Consider the following 23,037-nt stretch of genomic DNA (forward strand, 5'->3'; position numbering starts at 1 on the left):
TCAGGTTCTTTTCATCAAGATGATAAACCAAGAATTGAAAGAAGCTTTCCAGTGCTGTTAGTGGTTAAGTACAAAACAAGTTTGAGGTTAATAAAGTTTGGTAATGTGTAAATTTTTAAATATTTTTTACTCTTTCACCTTATCACTTCATCACCCAGACAATGCCGGGTAACTTAGAGAGTTTTATTACATACAATAAAAGGAAAAAAAAGGAAACGAAGCAAACTCACTGACCACCTTATCAGCACTAATGGACAAAAAATTGAAAGTGAAAAGAAAATATCAATAAATATTTTTGTTTGCTTGCTTTGACTGTCCCAGTGGTACATTTCTCCTCCTTCCTTATACAGTGATTCTGTCATTTTCACCCTGCCCTATGTGTAGATCTAATATTGTTTAGCAGTAAGGACCATTAATAAAGTGAAAGGTTACAAAACAAAGTCTGTTTCTTACATTTGGCTGCATCTAAACATTAAATTATTATCAATGCTTTAGTGAGAATGAAAAATCCTAGCAGCGCTGAACTTGTAGAAGCAATAAAAAATAGCAAGTGCAGTTGATTGTCAGAATGGCTTTAGTGCAGTCTGGCAGTGGATTAATGATGCAGGACGTCTTTTGCTCTAAAACAACTTGCTCTTGCCTGTGGATTTTACAAGGGCAGGACGTGTAAAGCTTTAAAAAAGCTGGCATGATCAGCAACAAGGGGTGCTCTTCTGGGCTTTCTCCTCCAGGATCTGCCTCTTTGTACATGTATATGAGACCTGATGAATGGAAGTTTTCAGTTTACTCTTTTGCCTAGTCTACACTAGTTCATCAAATCAGCTATTCATTTGTGAATAAAATACTTTCACCTCAAATAAGCATCACTTTGTCAACTACGATGAAGAAGATAGGCTGTTGAGTCAGTGTCGTGGCCTGAAAATTAAAACAGTTGTGGTTGAATTCACTTTAAAAACAGAAAATCTAAACTTCTGTTGTGATCATAGGTGGGCTTTAAAACATTAAAAAACAAAAACAACAAGCATAGTATATTTTATTGTTCTCTGTTTGATGCACTATAAGAAAATGCATTAATTTGCTGACCCCAGTGTTGCTGGGAGAAGGAATATATAAATAGTGTCTTGAACATGGGAAAGGCACTATATAAATAAAATGTATTATTATTATTTATTATTACATGTGGCATTTCCTAGCTGCATTAGATGCAAAGCATTAATCACATTCATTCATTCTGGGCTGATTTAAAGACATTACATATCCTATCATGCACAGCTTTGGGATGCTGTAGTTCTCCTATGTGACGTCAGGGAGATAAGCACACACTGATTGGAGTGTGAAGAAACTTTGTCCCCAAAGCAGTAGAACTGAAACATTAATCACAGCACTCTCTTCCCACCCATAATATAATACTGTAGGGATCGGTGACATGAGGTGAGGTTCATGGCTGGTGAGGCACGGACTCCTTCAGAGTCACAAATATATGAACCCAAAAGAGTAGCTTATTCACTATTTAATTGGCAGCATACACATTGGCTACTGGTTATGTTTCATATCTCATCAGCGTTCTTTACACACAAATAGGTAAGGTACACATTGGCTCAGAAAGAACGTTACATTCATAGCGGCGAGAGAAAGCGGAGACAGCGTATTTGCTCCTCACCCTCCATGTGTTCTAAATTTGCCTTTGCAATTCCACAATTCATATTCATTCAATACAAATGAAAGTATTGAGTGGCATACAAAAAATATGGATTTCAACTTTGACCTTGATTGAAATATTTAGTTGTTTTTAAAAGCTTTTAATTCTGACGCTTTGATCAAATTTAATACTATTCAACAAAAGTTACAGTCAAAAGTTAGTTTTTAAATATTTGTTTCTTAGTCTGATCCCATTTTTTATAAAACTGAAAACAGTTTATGGTCTTACCGTTATTTGTCAAAGAAGTCCATGCGCCTATCCTTCTCCATGAAAATCTTCGTCACTTTCTCGTAAAAGTCCTCCTTATTTTCCTTTAGTTTTGTCTTAATCTTCCATTTTGGCAGTCAGTCAGAACAAAACAATTAAAATAAACGTTCTGCTGCAGTGCACTTGACTTTCTGATATCGCTAACTTATTGGCGCCTCTGTGTAGAAGAACAGCAGCAACGAGCACCTGTTGGCTCACATGCATCCCCTTCAGTGTGGCACGGTACTGTCTGTCTTAACTTGTGCCTTTTCAATGCGGTTTTATGTCCGATCAGCAAGACTGGTGTTGTATAATGGCTGACCTTGCGCTCTGACACATGTGAAAATGAACAAATTCCTAACATAAGAAATTGTATAAGGTGAAATAAAAACCAATAACAAAAAAAAAAAAAACCCTGTGCCCACCACACAATATCTTAAAATAAAGAAAGATGAAGATCTCAGTAATGTTGATCTGCTCAGGTGACCAAAACATTTTGACAGTGTCCTCAGAAAAACCAGAAAATCAACTGTTTTGGAAAAGTCTGCTTTGGCAGAATGAAAGCAGCAATAAACCACGGAATTAAATAGCGGGTTTAATTAACAGCAAATTTCTCATTAAGAAACTGGTTGGAGTGAAATTGGTTTGAGTTTGAAGCCCCGATCTAACTGCTCTTCTGTTGGCTTGTTTCACATATCATTTCTGTTTGGCTGCCATTTAAGGAAGAAAAGAATAAATTCAGAGGACTGAATCCTTAAAAACAGGGCTATTAAAATGAAAGGAAAAGAAGCTAATTAGCAGTGAAAACTGGTCACTGATTAGGAAAAGGGTTATAATGAAATCCTGCAGCCACTGCGGCCCTCCAGGACCGGAGTTGGACATCCCTGGAGGTGGACAGCAGATGTTGAGCTGATAACTCCATCTCTAGTTTATGTACTCTGCGAAATCATTCCAAATCTTGCTATCTTCTCTATACATTTTGCCCTCACTTTCTTACTTCACTTTTGTGATATAATCAATCTCCTCTTTCTTCTAGTTCTTTGGATTTTGTCTTGTGGGAGTGCTCACCTCATCAATAATGAATCACATTATTCAGGTTGATCGCCCTTTTAATAAAATATTGATTTTCCTTTTGCATATAAACTACAGGCAGTTCCCTGTGCTCGTTCAGCGAGAAAAAAGAAACCCATTAGACTGCTTGTTTAATTATTTATTTAAATGTGTTCCATGTATATTTGTTGAGATCATTATTGGTATTATTATGTTATCACTACTTCAATTACAATTATTTCCACTGGAAAGCATATTATCTTTTTATAATGATAACATGAATACATTGGACATTTTTTAGATCTTTTTTAATTATGAAACCTTGGAATCAGCAAAGTGAATTTCATTTATTTACTTCTTTTATAATTGGATGTTTCCCTCACTGGTGATGCATATTTCAGCCACTGAAAGTTTTCACCCTGTAATACGTCTTCTTTTAATTGTGAGCATGGAGACACAGTACTAACCGCTATAAATTAACATTAAATGTGCATGTAAAGAATTTCTGCAATTTTAGAAGGGACAAAAAGGAAAAATTAGATTGTGTGACTGAAAGATTTAGAATAAATTAATACTTTGATTAATGTTATTCAGCACTTTATTACATTGATGAGATAAAGTGCAACTAGAAACTTGTAGCCAAGTGGAGGCCATGAATTTTAATGTTATAATTAAGCATTAATTCATGTTATAATATGCATTATGCAAATAATATTTTGTATCATATGCATATAAGAGAATATATTAGAACAAAAATTTGTCTACTTAAATTTCACATTTCAATCACTTTAATTATTCTGAACATAGAAATGTTATTTTAAAAAATCTCTAGCACAAAGCAAAAAATACGATTAATTTGATGATTTAAATGAAATAGAATACACAACAAAAAATGCAGATGACAAAGTGTTTTCCAATGCTAATTTAAAAAAAAATGAGTTTGCATTTAGTTAATGGTCAGAAAACATTCATCCATTCTTTCTGCAAGCTCACTTTACAGTTCAAAGTGTGCAGGTGTCAGAGCACTGGGTGGGTGCGTGAGACAGTGGGGTGTCAGTCTCTCACAGGTCACACTCATGTCAGCCACAATCACTGACACGGGGCTCATTTAGAAACACCCAGGGCTGGATTTAAATGAAAAGAGGCCCTAGGCTATTCCACTTATGAGGCCCTTTCACCTTCCATTTTTAAGTTTGTAAATTACATGAGAGATAATAAAATACATCATTACTGTGATATATATCAATATGTTAAATGAAACATGTTGTGATTGGTACTAACCTGTGTGGAAAATTAACGCGTTGATCTTAACCAATACATTTTTATGTTTGTTTATTAGTCATATGCGTAGAATTTCTCCTTATTTTTGGTTCAGTGTTTTAGTGTTCACTGTTTTTAGAATAGTGTAATTTTAATTTTGCTAACAATTTGAATGTAGGCCCCTCTTGATCTTGAGGCCCTAGGCTGAAGCCTAGTTAGCTTATAGAAAAATCCGGCCCTGGAAACACCACTTAACTTAAAGGAATACTCCACCCAAAAATGTTTTTTATATGTTACTCAGCCCATGTATTCTGTATTGGTGAGTAAGAAAGAGTTTTAATCTCATGTTTTCTTGGAGGAAGTCCAGAAGAGAGATTATCATGAATGGGATTGAGAGACGATGAGAAAGACATTCATAGAAAAATGAAAAGCATCTCACGCTGCTCATGTCACATAATCCACATGTCTTTTATAGAGTCGCTAACTGTAAATGCACACAACAAATGCTTTTTTGCTGAGCCGTTGCTAAGTAGATACTTCCTGAATTATCAACCTTTATGTGGTTTGGAAACTGAAAGACTCACAGAAAGGACTTTTTGACATGGAGACCCGCCTCCCCTCATCATTTCTTGGTTAATTTTTAAAAGTCCCTCCCATGAGTCTTTGAGTTTCTTGTTGACATATAGGTTGATAATTCAGGAAGTAACTATTTGACAGCATTTCAACAAAAATGCATTCATTTTGCACATTTTGAGCTAGCGATTGTAAAGAAGACATACGGATTACATGGCACAGGTAATGTGAAATTTTTTTTTCCTTTTTACATGAATGTTTTTCACAACATCTGCCAATGTCTAGCATTGGCCACCTATCACTCCCATTACTAATATCTCTGTTATGTCCTTTCTCCAGGAAAGCATGATAGTGATTTTTTTTCTTGGCCACCACTACAACATACATGGGGTATGAGACATTAAAAAACAATAATAATTTTAGGATGGAGTTTAACTTTAACCTGCATATCACTGAGATGTAGGAGAAAAATGGAAGGACCCTGGAAAAAACCTCAGGCAAACAGGGTTGGAACATGTCACCTTCACAGATACTGAGCCAGGGAGTGGGGTCCAAATACTAATAATGCTAACAACTACACCGCAGGTGTGAAAATCAACAAAGTGTCTCTAATTTACTTACACTAATGAAATCATAACTCATCAATGTCACATATTAATCCAGATGGAAATAACTTTTTTAAAACAACATAATTTGCAGTAACTTGAAATAAATAAAAAAACAAACATTTTCTGCGCCTAAAATGTACAATATAACTCAGTTTAAGATATAGATAGAGAGATAGATAGATAGATAGATAGATAGATAGATAGATAGATAGATAGATACTTTATCAATAAATAAAAATAGAAAAATAAAAGTAGAAAAGTACACATACACATACAGTCATACACGGAGCTGCTGAAAAGGCTGCCACTCTCGGCGGCGCCGGAACTAACATGATAACATTACTAACATGTTTAATACAACATATGTAAAACAAGTGTACAGCTAATCTGGGTAGCAACACCCTTATTGAACAACAGGGCACACTGCCATCACAGCAGGGATTCCCTGCTTCCCCAGGCCTCTAGATGGCAGTTAGCTGTTGTCTCACATGGGTTCTGGGAAGGATAGCCAATCTGCTCCTCTACAGCTGTGGTTCACAAAGTGTTTTATACCGAGGACCATTTTGTCAAAGTTCAAGTTATGGAGGACCACTTTTATAGCTAATTGTTAATGTAAAGTCTGCGTTACAATTCTCATTTTTTTATTATTATAATGCATTTACTATGCAAATGTAAAAACAAATGTTGGAAAGTTGAATAACTAATGCCAGTAGCTGATTAGTTCATGGCTATTTATAGGAAAACACCTTAATAATTTAAATGCTTGTAATACGCCTGCTGTGCTGGCTTTTCCAAAAAAACACCTAAAACCCCACTTGAGAAAGACCTGCCAAACTTGTACTACTCCTCAGTAGTATTTGATCAGCAAATATTGCCAAAGTGTTATTTGGAGCAAATTGGCTACATTTGCATTCGTCCTTGTTCATCAAATAATTTTTCCCTAACTCCCCATAATGTTTGCAAGGCCAGAGCGATATCCCCAGGTGCTGTAACAGCCAACAACGGATTGGACCACCCCCCCCGGGTATATAATGCTGATCATTTGCATTACAGACTCTGTGGGACTTAGTTAGTGGTAAAACAAATAAGTAAATAATACAGGTTGTCAAATTTTTTTTTTCGGAAACATAACCTACAGCATAAAGAGTAATCTCTGCTTGTCACCAAATGTGCAGGCTGACCTTCGAATTTCACGTAAAGAGAAGGAGGTGTGTACCTTATGCTTGCATAATTAGCCACATGGAAATAAAAAACAAATCTTGAACAAGCATGACCCCCCCCCCCCCTCCAAACACAGGACACGCTATGAAATAATAATAGCAAAATATTTATTACTATTTACAAGACGTTTCTGTCTTTTTGATAGAAGAAAAAGTGCAAAGCATCAGCACAGACAGTTTGGAGAGCCTTTGGCACAACTTCAAAAAAATAGAACAAGCCAGAAGCTTCAATCATGACACACCACTTTGAATTTTCTACCTTTAAAAGACCTACATATTTTTTTCTGACTTTTGACTACGATTTCAGCATTTCCGCTTTGTTTGAAAAAATCTATGATTGCGCATCTCTTACTGCTTTCTTCTTTGATCTCAAGGTGTCGCACAATTCAGGTCACCTTTTTGACCAAAATAATTGGTCCAGAATATTTGGCACACACTTACTTAGCCCTCAGGGACACTTTATATATGATTGCATTATTATAATTGAGTTAAATCTACTTCAGTAAGTCCTTCCGCATTGAATACAATGCATTTCGCAGAGTTTGGCGATATTTGTGAACACTTTGGTGATTTCCCTGAATTCGATCACCATGGAGTTCGCTTATCACTACTCCTCAGTCACTTTCTATGTTGCACATTTCTTACTGTAGTCATACTTTAAGTTGGCAAAAAAGCCCTGAGCTACCATGTGGGCTCATTTTTATTTGGTTTAGCTCATACTGTTTCACCCCTTGCTTGCAGTTGTTTGACAGCTTCAGGTGGCATACACCATCTCTACTGGCATTACATTAAAACATCTCATTTTTAATCCCAGTTTTATCAGATGTGGTATTGTGCAGTCCTGTTCACAGGTGCTTATACACTGAGCATTTTTTATTAAGAGAAACGATACACTCAGGCCCTTTCAAAAGTGGTCAAAATTGTCCACCAACAAGGCAACAGCGATTTACAATGCTATGAACATGTTAGATATTAACATCCATCCATCCATCCATCCAACCTGCTATATCCTAACTACAGGGTCACAGGGGTCTGCTGGAGCCAATCCCAGCCAACACAGGGTGCAAGGCAGGAACAAACCCCGAGCAGGGCGCCAGCCCACCACAGGGCACGCACACACACACCAAGCACGCACTAGGAACAATTTAGGATCGCCAATGCACCTAACCTGCATGTCTTTGGACTGTGGGAGGAAACCCACGCAGACACAGAGAGAACATGCAAACTCCATGCAGGGAGAACCCGGGAAGTGAACCCAGGTCTCCATACTGCGAGGCAGCAGCTCTACCACTGCGCCACCATGCTGCCCAATATTAACATTATTCTCTTTTTTGTTTTCTGTATGTTATGAATTTTTATCATTTTTGACATTCTGTCTCCATTTTGGGTTTTTTGCTTATTGTGAACACCACCATTTTGTGTTTTTAAATTTATTAGTGCTACCGTTTTGTGTATCAGGTTGTGTTAAATTCAAAAATGATAAAGGTGGTGCCTTATAATGTATTAATTTAATATTAGGTTTACATAATATATTACATTCATAAGATTTACTTTTAAATGCATTGAAATCACTTCATTTTTTTTGTCCAGAATCTCCAGTATGAGAGAATATGAAAAAAAAATATGATATACTATTTGAGTCATCTTGATGTCTAATTATACAAAACGTTGAGCTTCTTGGGGTTCCATTCTATTTTTGACCTTCTAGATCCTAAAAACACCTTTTTGTAGGGTTAGGCTTAGGGTTAGGTAGGTAGGTAATGTTTGGACCCTGGTAGGTGTCTAGTGCAAAAATGATCTGAAGGACATATAGTTGTGCATGTCACATCAACTGTCCCAAGGGGTTCAACCCCCAATGGGATATGTTGGGTCAAAGTTAGGCATGTGGAGTGAAGTTTTATGCTATTTCAAGGTTGCTGATCATTCTTGTTCTTTTGATATTTGATTCTTTTACTGGTGGTCCTAGCCCTCTAGCATCCATTCCCAGAAGGAAACAAATAAGCATATGGTGTGTCATTTTAGACTATCTTAGACAAATTAGATGTTATTTTAGATATTTTTTATTACAATTGAGAATATTTACAGTTTTAAATTGAAGGACACTTTTTTACATTTCAGATATTTGCTGCAAGTGATCTTATCTTATATATAAATGTCTACGCGTGGAAGTGTGTGTGTCTATCTGTCCGGCCAGGAAGTGCAAGGCTAAAGCATGAAGCTCAAAAATACAAACTCGCTTAGCAGCTAATAGACAAGCGAGGCCAGCACATCAGCAAAATGAAACCTCAGAGGAGAGAGAAACTCGCTTAGCTGCTGATAGACTTGGGGGGGCGAGCAAGTCTAAAAAACGAAACTACTGATTCTGCATTTCAGTTTTTTTTCCTTTTACGATTTCAATAGTTTCTTGGAGCCCGGGGTTTTTACAGCACGGGCTTACACAGCTAGTATTATATACTTCTTTCTCCTGAAGTAAATCATTACATCCTGAATTATGGTGGCTTTCACTAATTTATTCTTTTACTGTTTAAAGGAATTCAAATAACAAATAGCACCATCCGTCTATCCATCCATCCATTATTCACCACTTATCCGAGGTTGGGTCGCGGGGGCAGCAGCCTAAGCAGGGGAGCCCAGACCTCCCTCTCCCCGGCCACCTCCTCCAGCTCCTCTGGTAGGACCCCAAGGCGTTCCCAGGCCACCCGGGAGATATAATCCCTCCAGAGTGTCCTGTGTCTGCCCCGTGGCCTTCTCCCAGTGGGACATGCCCAGAACAACCCCCCAGGGAGGCGTCCAGGGGGCATCCTGACCAGATGTCTGAACCACCTCAACTGACTCCTCTCAATGTGGAGGAGCAGCGACTCTACTCTGAGTCTCTCCCGGATAACTGAACTCCTCACCCTATCTCAATAAGGGAAAGTCCAGCCACCCTGCGGAGAAAACTCATTTCGTCCACTTGTATGCGCGATCTTGCTCTTTCGGTCACTACGCAAAGCTTGTGGCCATAGGTGAGGGTAGGAACGTAGATCGACTGGTAAATCGACAGCCTTGCCTTTAGGCTCAGCTCTGTCTTCACCACGACGGACCGTTGCAGAGCCCACATTACTGCAGATGCCGCACCTATCCGTCTGTCGACCTCCTGCTCCATTCTTCCCTCACTCATGAACAAGACCCCGAGATACTTGAAGTTGAGAGAGCATTCCACCCTTTTCCGGCTGAGAACCATGGCCTCGGATTTAGAGGTACTGACTCTCATCCCCGCCACTTCACAATCGGCTGCGAACCGCTCCAGTGAGAGCTGGAGGTCACTGTCCGATGAAGCCAACAGAACCACATCATTCGCAAATAGCAGAGATGAGATTCTGAGGTCACTGAACCATACCCCCTCCGCTCCTTGGCTGCACCTAGAAATTCTGTCCATAAAACTTATGAACAGAATCGGTGACAAAGGGCAGCCCTGGCGGAGTCCAACCTCAACAGGAAACGAGTCCGACTTATTACCAGCAATGTGGACCAAGCTCCTGCTCCTCCAGTACAGGGCCTGAATGGCTCGTAACAACGAGCCTTGTACCTCGTACTTTCGGAGCACACCCCACAGGATGCTTCAAGGGACACGGTCGAATGCCTTCTCCAAATCCACAAAACACATGTGGACTGGTTGGGAAAACTCCCATGCCCCCTCCAGGATCCTGGCCAGGGTGTAGAGCTGGTCCAGTGTTCCACGGCCAGGACGGAATCTGCATTGTTCCTCTTGAATCTGAGATTCGACCATCAACCGGACTCTCTTCTTTAGCACCCCTGAATAGACCTTACCGGGGAAGCTGAGGAGTGTGATCCCCCTATAATTGGAGCACATCCTCTGGTCACCTTTCTTAAAAAGCACAAATAGCACAAAAGAAGCAAATAATATATGTAAATGTAATTGTGTTATTACTGTATTGTATTTGTATGATGAGTGAGAGAATGAGCAATGACTGAGATCTCATTATCTGATAATGATTTAACTCACCTAGAAAGAATCAAAAGAAATGGCCGATACTTTCACATGCACTTTAAACATCTAAATGAAAGTGGCTGGCGGAATCACGCATGTGCTTTTCCACTCCTAAGCTCTACTCAATTGATTAGTCCGTGCTGGAGAATTGATTTCCATGATTCTAAAAAAGAGTCCTTCAAAAAGAACAAATTATTTGTGAATCTTGTATCACTGTCTCTGTCATCATCCAAATAAAAAAAAAATAAATCAGCAATATGACTGTAAATTGTAATGCAATGCCAGGTAGAAATGTAGTGGCGTAGAAAGTCGAGATATGTGCTGTAAGATGTAGTAGGGTAAAAGGCAAAAGTATCCACAGCTATATCTTCTTAAGTAAAGTTCAGGTCCATGACAAACGTACTTAAGTATATTACTTTCCAGCACTGTAGATAGGCAGGCATCCGACACGTACAGTATTGTGAAGACAAATGAGAGACCACTGCTTGAGCAACTTTAAAAACTGATTAATGGAAAATGTTTTAAGCACTTTAAAACGTTTCAATGTTTTGAAATTTTGTTTTAACCTAAAATTTTCATTAGTGATTCAAGAAATGATTTAGCAATAGCAGACCCTGTCTTCGACTCAGACTCTTTTTTATGCCTCTGACATGCTCCTGAATAAATCACATCTTAGCATTCGGTCCAATTTGTAAATAGCAATCCATAGTAAAGCAGATGGCATGTGCCAATGGGCTGGTGGGAACTACACTTTCTGAAACAATAAAAGATGTGGCAGGCCAGCTCTTCTGGCTCTTGCTATTTTGTATCTTCCATTTCTCAATACTAGTTTTTCCAATGTCTCACATTCCTTTTTATCTCCCATATTCTGTTTAAAACTTGGCCTTTCCATCTCTATGCAGAGATGCACTGATCTTTCCTAACTCTTGACTCCAGACTTGAAATATGGTATCTTCAAACCACATCCTAGAGTCTCTGGAATCAATTCAGGAATGACCTTTCATTTGCTCCAGGGACACCTCTAGTGGCTACTGGGACTGTAGCAGTTCTTTCCCCTTCCTGAACGGGTAGCCCAAAATTGCAGGGCGTGCCAACCCTGGTTGGCCAGCTGCTTCCTGATTGGCATGCACAGGGCCTTCTCTGCTGCCAGTGTGACTCTCTCTCTGTCTCTCAGAGGCTGTTTGTGTAATAGGCACTGCTCTGTGTCAACCAGGTGGTGTCCTGGCCTGTAGGAACCCTTTGCCAGCCAGCAGCACTCATGTTGGTTACATATTCAGGTTAATAAGGATCACTAAAGAGTGATGATAATTATTTTATTGAGATCAGTGGAAAGCTAAACTAAACAGAGCTGAATTGTATTGTTTACAAGTACTGCCATATGATTTTGTGATTATAGTAAATATATTTTGTGGTCATTGATTAGGTTTTTCATTTTGTAGGGCAGCTATATCAACATCTGAATTTGATACATGTTCCCTTCAGGCCCTTTGCTTCAGATTGTTTAAGTAGGTCATTTGATTTTTTTCTGATTTGCCATATTTCTTTGCTCTCTGCTTTGCCTTTCCTATTAAAATTATCTTGTGACACAACCCCCATCTGTCATTTGATTTTAGGCTCTAGACTCTTGAATCTTCCTGTGCCCATAGTTTTTGGGTTAGCTGTTGATAATAATACCTTATGCTAGTTTTTTCCCTGCAAAAACACCTGAAATCTTTCTAATAATATTAAAATGATTAGTATAGTTTTTCATCTCGGATGTAAGATTTATATTGTAATACCATGCTGTTCCTAACTCCGCAATTCAAAGTTTAGTACAAAGAAATCTGCTAGATTCACTTTGATAATACTGTACCTTAAAGTATTTGAGAGTAAGTTTCATCATTTCTTCTCTGCTAATCAAATGCAGTTTCTGTAACTTGCTGACTTAGGACATAACTTTTGCTTACTATTTGGGTCCCATTTCAGCTGTATATAGTAAACCAAAACAGCAGAGAATGTCAGGGAGTCAGGGCACCAAAAATCAAAAGTGAAATAAGTGAAAAACAAGTTGTGAGACTATAGCTCTGAAAATGCTCAGGCTGTCTGATATGCTGGTCTCTGTCCACTTCAGTATCGGGGTCCAAAATGAACGCTGACTTCCAGCAGAATGTTGATGTAAAAAGGAAGGGGCAGAGCTGAATGCTGAGGGGATGAAGTAACTTTATGGGAAAAAAAGCAGGTGTCATTGAAGATTGTGTTGCACCATCATCCTTCTCTTCCTCAGCTTAAAATATATAGTTAGTATATTATCTATCTATCTATCTATCTATCTATCTATCTATCTATCTATCTATCTATCTATCTATCTATCTATCTATCTATCTATCTATCTATCTATCTATCTATCTATCTATCTATCTATCTATCTATCTATCTATCTATCTATCTATCTATCATATATTACCTTTTCTATCTATCTATCTATCTATCTATCTATCTATCTATCTATCTATCTATCTATCTATCTATCTATCTATCTATCTATCTATCTATCTATCTATCTATCTATCTATCTATCTATCTATCTATCATATATTACCTTTTCTATCTATCTATCTATCTATCTATCTATCTATCTATCTATCTATCTATCTATCTATCTATCTATCTATCTATCTATCTATCATATACTGAAGTACCTTTCAAATGTGCTTCTGTAGATGTAATGCTCAAAGTAGTATCTGAGTGATGATACAGTATCTTGGTTGTACGACTTTAGACAGAGATGGTGTCTGAAATATTCAAAACAGACACAGTCTGACTTTTATAAAAAGATAAAGATTCATGATGTTTACTAGAAGTGGGAAGAACAAGAGTGTGAAAACCATTCAGCCTAACAGCAGAAATGTGATTTAGGGACTCAGTTAGTTCTAAATGCCAGATTCTAGTGTAAAATCCTGCCTTCTGAAGTCACTGGCCATTATTCCCTGTCTTCCCTTTAAAACAGCATCTCTGGCCGTGGTGTATCCTATTGGAATCAGAAAAAATAAACATCGCCTTGAAAAGCAGTAGCACCTGTTTTATTTCCAGCATTTCCTAGATGTTGCACCCTTAATAGTTGTAAGTTTTCTTGCTTTAATGTGAGCTCATACTTTCCCTTACCATGCAATCTGGGTTTGTTGCCTTTGGTCTAAAAAGATGCCCCTTCTACACACTGAAAAGATTCAAATACGCATAAAGTTCCAGGGCTGTTGAGGTTTAAAATTAGACATTAATACCGCTTTAACAAGTTATTGATCAAAGTGAATTAACTTGCCCTTGGAGTCCAAGTGGCAGAATGACAAGCCGAAGCTGTGTGTGAGCACCATTCCATTAACGTTTCAGTGACAGAACTTCACAGTATGTATACAAGCACTTAGAAACTTTTGTAAACTACTTGTGAGAAACATCTTTATGTATTTCATTTTTAAGCTGGTTGAAGCACTGATTTTCCAAATTGATAAGATATTTCATGTGAAGAATATATGCTGTGTTTTTAAGGGGTACCAGAGTGTGACTTTTTCACTAGTTCAAGGTGTTTATTTTATATAACAGCATACACTGGGTGAATGTTAAATTCTATGATACACGTTGTCTGAAGGTTGTACAGAACTAAAAAGGCCGTTTGAGAGGAGGGGACAGGGCCTGAGCCTAACAGAATCATTATTAGAGAATGTGCAATGGGAGCTTCAGTTGCTACCACAAAATGGATAGATGTGGAAGGACAAGTTTTCAGCTGAGGCAATGGCATAGACACAGAATTAACCTTTGTAGCAATAACTAGGGCAGCCATTTCGGCTTTAGTTCTGTTTTACAGTGTAACCTCAGACTGAGTGTTGTGCCTCCAATATGACTACATCACTGGAAAGAAAAGGAACAGATACGAAAGGCTATTCTGGGCAGACAGTGAGTTGTGGATCAGCAGTGCTACCAGGATACTGATGACAAGAATGAGACGGGAGAGAAACTAAAAGAGAAAACTCAAGGTGGACAGGTGGACAAGCTAGTCTGCTGTGTTCAGGCAGCATGGCAGCAGGCTACATTCTGCTTACATGTTAGACTTGCTGCTTGAATTCTGTTTCCAATCATGCATTATGTTGTGAAAAATACATACACAGTGCCTGATTATCTGAGAGGAAAATAAATAATATTGTCACTTACATGCTGTCCTGACCAACATTATTCTGATATGTCATATCTGCCAGTGAGCACCTGGTGACAACTGTCACTGGAAATGCATGCGAGGTTTTATAAAGGCAAATTATTCTATAGTTAGATACCTTATAGCCAATAGGTTTTTCAGGCTGGAGAAATAAAAGTTACAGCTGACAAAACAATTTTGCGTGATGGATGTCATCATGCCACCAGGATGCATTTCTTTGCTACCTCAGTGCTACTCTTGTCTCTGTGTCCTTTGGATTTGTTCCTTAAATAATTGTCTGCACTTCTTTGTCTCCCCTAACAGGCATTGAAACTCTTCACCATGTCTCACCCGTCACATCGATGCTGCTTTTTCCTCTCTGTGTCCCTGCTCCCTGTACCATGGATAACCACCTGTGCCACAACAGCATCCTCTGCCTTTCGCAGGACTCAACTTTCTCCAACCCTGCTTCTGCTGATCTCACTTCTGTTGACCTGTGCACTCTCAGGCAGCAGTGGGAGAGTAGTGACCTCTTCAAAGGGTTCGCCAGGGCTGGGCATTGCTGTGATACTGGTGGGCACCTCCAACGAAGTGGCCCTAAAAGATACATATGACAAAGACGATTTCCAGCACATGATTGTCACTCCCAGCGTGGAGCTGGTTACCATGAATGAGACAGATCCCAAAAGCATCATCACGCGCATTTGTGACCTCATGTCAGACAAGAAGATCCAAGGGGTTGTCTTCGGAGATGACACTGACCAGGAGGCCATTGCTCAGATACTGGATTTCATCTCGGCTCAGACTCACATACCTATCCTTGGAATCCATGGTGGCTCTTCCATGATTATGGCAGCCAAGGTAAGGAGCAGAACCAATCAAGTCCAAAGGTTCTAAAATCTCCCTTCACCTTATTTGAAGCTAGATGGCTCCTATCCGACAAAAGTTTAAGACATGCCACTGTTTTCATTTAATCTAAATTAGGCCAAATGTAGGCTTTCATGTTAATTTTCTTTATACTCTTGAAAGACATGTATGTTACATGAAGAATGTGGACAGTGTCGCAGAGCTTGGGGCCTTCACTGCTAGCTCTTGTTACTGGTAATGGTTTATGGTGGAAGGGGCTATATGTGAGGGAAGCGTGGTCAAGTCCAAGCAACATGTCTAGAAAAAAAAATCACAGTAACCTGCTTCACAACCCCATCGCACTCTGTACTTTTTCATTATCTGCTGGAGGCTGGCTGCATAAGAAGCTATAGATTAGCCTTGGCAGAGTTCTGAGCAGGTGGGGAAAAATAAAATGCTTCCCATCTGGCTCTGACTTGCCACATTTTGCTTGAGCAAATGGTAGTGGGCACCACTTTCCAGTGCCAGATGGAGACAGGCCAAGTTCAGCTCTCCTCTGTGTGACATAGTTCAGTCTCTTGGCAACACTTAACTCGGCCAGCTAACTGGAGGAAAATGCTATCTAGAAACTCATAGCAAGTATTACTCAAAGAGCCCTGTGGATTCTCAGACCAGAAATTAATTTCAAAAATGCTCATATGAAAATGGGTTTTGTAGTAAGTATGAAACATTTGTTTCTAGTGACAAACCCAGAACATGTCTTTCTTGTCCCAAAAAAAGGAAATGGTCCTCAAAGGGCAAAAAGAGGAATTCATGATAACCAGGGGATGCGTCTTAAGCATTTTCTCCATCATTCAGAGTCTTAGGTGGAATTAGAGTTCTGTCCATTGTCTTTGTGATGGAGACAGCACTTTACAAACTGGTGGGAACACTTAGGTAGAAGTTCCACAAAGTGATGCATCTGTCAAAAGAAATGACAGCAATATGATGAATTGTTGTGGTCCCAGATGGCAAAATCTATGCTTATTGGTCTTTAGGTTTGGTAAGGTGTGAGGAAGCCCCCTGTTGCCAATGAATATTGTACTTTTGATAGCAAGAGATATTAGTCTCATCAAAGTCAAGAGAAAATGTGTGGATGCTGCCTTTGGTGAGCAGAGTCAGGCAGGGATCATCCATGCTGGTAAATTCCAGACTGTTGAGGAAACAGACAGATACATTGCTCTTCTGGCTCTTGTCACACTCTTTCCAACTGCACTTTTTAAATCCACTTCTTTAAACTGATCACACTGATCATTATGATTTATGAAACCATCTAACGCATTTGTTTCAGAAGACAACTTTACATCTTTACTCTTAGAACAGAGTTGCCCCCACATTACAGTAATTTTCAGTCCTCATGTTTACTGAGGCTGTCCTGGGCTACTGGTAAGAACCAAATAAACAGTGATTGGCCATCTTTTGCCATGGAACTTCACTTAATAATGACGTGTTTCCTTTGAAAACTCTTTTTGAAAACTTAATTGGGATCATCTGATATCCCTGGCTTATAATTGTAGGCTATATTCTCCTGAAGATAAGAAATCCATTCCTTGATTTCCCTCCACTGTGGAAAATATTTTAATATATTAGATTAGGGTGCAATCCTGTTATCATATTTAAAGGCTAAGTATCTAAGAATGCATGCAACACGGTTACATTTTGTCAGGTGTAACATCACTGTTATTCCAAACGGGTTTCTAAATGGTTTATGTCAGATGGAGTTCAAGAGATTCGCTGTTTTATGAAGGCAGATGGCGTTGTTGTAGGGAGTTTCTCTCTCTCTTTCCTTGTGATTTCTGGTAGAAGCAAAATTCTGTTTGGTATTGTGGACAGATTGATAAAAGCAAAGCACTGCCTTACCATTGCTCAGATTCTTAATGTAGGAGAGGTGAAACATGCATGTAGAGAGAAACTCTGCTGTACCGCTAAAAAGGCATCTCACTTAAAGCAAAGGTCTAATTTTATTCTCATTAAGACAAAGCATGCACATTAGAATAAAAAATATGAGAATCTCTCAATTCTAGTTTGAACTTTTTCCCAAAGTCCTTTGGATCACAAAGTACAGCAAAGCTAAAATGAGTTAATGAAATATGCATATAAACTGACTTATGTGTGCTATATATTATTTAAAAAAGCATAAAAATACAATGAATAAAAAGCATTATCATACAGCCATTAAACACTGCATATTACATATACTAAACTCTATTTATTTTTTCCTCTGTGGATCTCTTTTTATATTAAGTTTAATTTATTTTTATAAAAATGCATATCAACTTAAGAGCACAGTACAGTTTGCAAAAGTTACAGATAAAGCATGTAAAAAAGAAATGTGGCATAAAAATAAAACATAATGTTGAAACAAATAGTCAGTCTGACCAGAAAGAGATAACCTCAAACCCAAAATAACACTAGTGGAGGCGAAAATGAAATATAAGGCGATTTTTTGAATGAATTAACAGATAATAGGGCGGCACGGTGGCGCAGTGGTAGCTCTGCTGCCTCGCAGTAAGGAGACTTGGGTTCGGTTCCCTGTGTGGAGTTTGTATGTTCCCCCCATGTCTGCGTGGGTTTCCTCCCACAGACATGCAGGTTAGGTAGATAGATAGATAGATAGATAGATAGATAGATAGATAGATAGATAGATAGATAGATAGATAGATAGATAGATAGATAGATAGATAGATAGATAGATAGATAGATACTTTATTAATCCCAATGGGAAATTCACATTCTTCAGCAGCAGCATAGTGATACAATAAATAATATTAAATTAAAGAATGATAATAATGCGGTGAAAAAAACAGACAATAACTATGTATAATGTTAAATATTAACGTTTACCCCCCCCGGGTGGAATTAAAGAGTCGCATAGTTTGGGGGAGGAACGATCTCCTCAATCTGTCTGTGGAGCAGGACAGTGACAGCAGTCTGTCGCTGAAGCTGCTCTTCTGTCTGGATGGTGCATGGGCGATCCTAAATTGTCCCTAGTTTGTGCTTGGTGTGTGTGTGTGTGTGTGCGTGCATGTCCTGTGGTGGGCTGGTACCCTGCCCAGGGTTTGTTCCTGCCTTGCGCCCTGAGTTGGTTGGGATTGGCTCCAGCAGACCCCCGTGTCCCTGTGTTAGGATATAGCGATTTGGAGAATGACTGACTGACTAACTGATTAATAGATAATAATAGAAATAATAAAGATAGATAATAGAAAGATAGGAAACAAACAATGGGGGAAAAAAGTTTCAAATAACAGACAAAATAATAAACAGCTTTCTGCCATTTTAGCTTAACTAAAAAATAAACCGCACCCTAACCCTGGGAGAGGATTCCAATTGCCTTTATTCACCAATGGGCTCCCATTCTTCTCACCTTCCTCAGCTCTAAACTCTGGCCTTCTTACTTCCTCCGAGTAAAGTGTTTACTAAACCCTTCCTTCTCACTCCACAGTCAATAAATTAATAACCAACTGGCTTTAACTACTGGAAAATAGAATTGCAGGAAATGGTCTTAGAAACTCCTGGGTATGAACTCATACAGCTCCCTCTAGTGGCCGCATGTGTTCCTGCAACACTCGATCTCCGCACTCCTTTAAAAGACCAGGTAGACTACACACCTCTGCCAAAGTCTTTAGGGTGCTGCACATAATATAATGGGCTTCCCTTGATATCTCTGCATAACTAATGTGACTTCATAATATACAGGGCCGCTGCTGGCCAAATGGGTGCCCTAAGCAGAAATTTACTTTTGTGCCCCCTCCCCCAAATATTACGGAAGTAAAAATAAAATAATAAAAAAAACACCTACTATAGGGGCCAAAATAGAACTTTATTCAAATAAAAGTAAATACATAAATAAATTGTATCATTTATAAATTACAATTGTAGCTCTACAGCAAAAAATACAAACTAAAATTACACTTTGAATAAAACATTTATAATAAATAAAATAAACAATAATAAACTGAAATAAAATCAACACTGTCATCTGCTGGAGCTTTCCAAAGTTCAAAATTTACAAAGGCACACTTCTGCTTTTTCTTGAGGCAAAGTCGTAAATTAGCTCTTCATATGATAAAGCCTTTGCTAATTCAGAGTTGATGCTGACAATTGCCAGACCACTCATGCGCTCTTGTGCCATAGATGAGCTCAAGTACGTTTTGATGAGCTTCATTTTAGAAAAACTTCGCTCAGCAGAGGCAACAGTTACAGGGAGCGTCACTGCTATGCGCAGAGCAATCCAGAGATTAAAGTGATGCACAGGCTTCATCTTGGGCTTTTTTTTTCTTTCGTTTCTCGGCGCCGGACTGTTGATGTCTCTTTCCAGGACCAGGCATATTGTTCAATTATTATCATTTTTGGCCAAATAGGCAGCCGTAACAGAGGTGAGGGCGCGCGCGTCATCACGTGTGCTTAGCCTACTCTTCGTTCACCGTAAAATGCAATATATACGTTTATATTTTTGTTTATTTGTATATGTATATTATTAATATTAATTTATTATTATAATATATAAAAACGATTTTTTTGAGAGCTGGGATGGTGCCCCCCTGGGAGTTGGTGCCCTACGCAGACTGCGTACTCTGTGTATAGGGAGCGGCGGTACTGATAATATATCCATCCTCAAGTTGTGGTGGTGTAACGACACTGAGATGCCCTGTCAAGTGTCTGCCCTCAGTGTACTCTTTACTCAGGTATTCGACAGCCAATGTCCCGCCCTAAAACAAGTGCCAGCCCCATCCTACACCTCCTTCCACAACATGAATACAGAGTGGCATTAAGTCCAAATTTCAACTGCTACAGCTTAGCCAGTCTCTGAAAAGGGTCATATAATAAGCAAATTGATGACAATTTATTAGGTCAGAAGACGTCTAAAAACAGATGCATCATATGTGACGACATATCCACACAAAGAACACACTAAGTTCCTTGACAACCACTGAATAGAAAAAGAAAATGGAGCATAGAAAAGCAAAAAAGAAACATAGCCAACATTTGTTTTGTTAAACAGTATAAAAATATATCTCAAAGGCTCTAAGAATTATGCTTTTTTGAAATAAAAAGTCATCAGCCTTAATGTAAGGGAGAAACCGATGTGACTTCTCTAACTTTGGTAATCAGAATGCTCTACAACAGAGTTTCTCAAACTATGGATCACGACCCAAAATGTTTTACAGGTTGCCTTGTTTGGGTCGTGTAAGGTTCTGAGCTAACATTGTATTATTTGTGAATGGGTCGCATATGGTTTACGAAGTGTACCATGGTGGGTTGCCTTGGTTTGCTTAAGCAATCTTCATTACTCCTTTCTGAAGATTTGAGTCAATTCTCCAGGGAGGTCCCCCCTACTCTGAAGTTAGGCATCGACTCACTGACGATCATCATGGGTTTCAAAGACATTATCAAGGGCAAGATTGAGTCGCCAGAAAAAAAACAAAAGTTTAAGAAACCCCTGTTCTAGACTGTGGCGGCCCCATAGATAATGGCTTTTAATATTTAGAAGGCTTTGCCATTGCAATGTACTCCAGGAGTGTAGTGATTAAAATGTTCTTTTAGGTAAAGAAAGGCTTACATTTTTGTGTAAGTGAATTTTCCCTTTAAGCTATGGTAGCCTTCATGTATTAAAAATGAATATCAAAAGTCAAAACCAGCAAGTACACAAATACTAGACAGGTATAATTGCAAACAATAAAAAAAAGTACATTTGTATTTAACAAAGCAGTTGTGTAGGCCCTCTACTGTAAATATATGAGCCTCAGCAGTGCCCCAGATCTTCTACAAAATAACATCAGCCTGCATTATAACACTGTGATTGGTTGGTTTAGACTTGGACTGAGCCTCTAGCCTCTTCTTTTGCCAGCATAAGCCCTGATCATTTCTGTCTGTGTTTGAATTAGGGCAAAATTAATTTTGGGGTACTGTCATGTGACACAAGGCTGTTTTTATAAAGAGAATACATTTCTCATAAATACAATTACACTCAAAAACATAGTAACTCCCAGGAGGTATGGATGAGGGTTCTTTATGTCTCTAAAAGCTGAACCAGTTGTCCCCTGTTCTACATTCTTTCTATTGTCACAAGGCAAGAATCTGTTGTTCATTACATGTTCTGTATTACTATCCCACCTATACATGGAGTAACATCAAAAGAGAAGGAAATCAATGCTAGATCAAATATATATTGTAAATAATAGTTTTTATTATGATAACATAATGTTAAACAGACCACAGAATAAAGGCCTTCCTGCTTTGTTTAGGCCTTACTAAGAGATGCATTGCTGTATCAGATGGTTACAGCGGTTCTATACTACAAAACTGCTTGACGTCTCCAGAAAAGGATTTCCAAGAGACACTTCCATAAAGAAATGCTTTCAAATACACTTTAATAAACCAGTTATTCACACAAACCTGTTTTCTACAATGTCATGCAAACCTTTATTCCTGTAAGACAAACCGATTTATTACCAATTTATTGTTCTCTGAAAAACCAGGTTACCATATGAAGATTTCTCTGCAGGTAACCCATTTATTTGGCCATGTAAACCCTTTACTGGGTTACGATTAAGGATTCGATAGTCTGTGCATTTCCATTATACGCTGCTCCTCTGTTTAGCTTCACATACACATTCAGCAGCCATGGGTAGAAGCATCCTCAAGATAAATTTCCTGTGGCAAATGTTGTAACAATTGCATTATTCCTTCTGCTGGTTGAACTAATCGATCTCAATATTCAGAAATCGCTAAATGTATGTAAATTAACTAAAGCTAAGCAGCACAAACTGAAGATTTGTTGTGAGTAACGTGTTACAAGTAATGTGTATTACATAGTTCAATTACTTTTTAAAATAACAAGTAATATAATGTAATACTTATTTTATTGAAGTAAAAATACCTGTATTATTATTATCCCAGAAGAACTGGATTAAAGGCAAGAAGCACATGTACCAGTATGGTGGTCCTTTGTAAGTCTCAGTCGCATATCCAAGCAGAATGTGTGTGCTGCATGCAATCCGCTAACAGAAACATATTAATGAAGTGTCAGTTCAGTTTTCAACCAGCTACGAGTCACAGTTATGTTGAAACAGGGTAATCGGCGCACCCAGCTGCCAGTGTTCATACCGCTCAGCTCAAGTATGTGGAAATGGAATGGATGTTATTTACTTTACATCACATAAAGGAGTTAACAAATTTATAAAATACAACAAAGTGTACATACTGCTGTAATGGCCATTGATGACATTGAACTTTTTTTTTTTCTTCAGTTTAATTAAGTCACAACGCTTTTCTAGAGAACTCCAGAAGGATACCCATCCATCCATCCATTTTCCAACCCTCTGAATCCGAACACAGGGTCGCGG

At 38.5% G+C, this 23,037-nt stretch overlaps 1 protein-coding gene across 1 annotated transcript in view; it reads left to right on the plus strand.

The window, feature by feature from the left end:
* LOC114662063 (glutamate receptor ionotropic, NMDA 2B-like) overlaps positions 1–23,037 on the plus strand; it is a 666,325-nt gene that overhangs the window by 142,527 nt on the left and 500,761 nt on the right. The window contains exon 3 of the mRNA XM_051934405.1: positions 15,131–15,667. Coding sequence (XP_051790365.1) covers positions 15,149–15,667 — 519 coding nt within the window. The 5' untranslated portion in view covers positions 15,131–15,148. The remainder of the gene's footprint in view (positions 1–15,130; positions 15,668–23,037) is intronic.

Source organism: Erpetoichthys calabaricus, chromosome 12, assembly GCF_900747795.2.
Source record: "Erpetoichthys calabaricus chromosome 12, fErpCal1.3, whole genome shotgun sequence".
Taxonomy (NCBI): domain Eukaryota; kingdom Metazoa; phylum Chordata; class Cladistia; order Polypteriformes; family Polypteridae; genus Erpetoichthys; species Erpetoichthys calabaricus.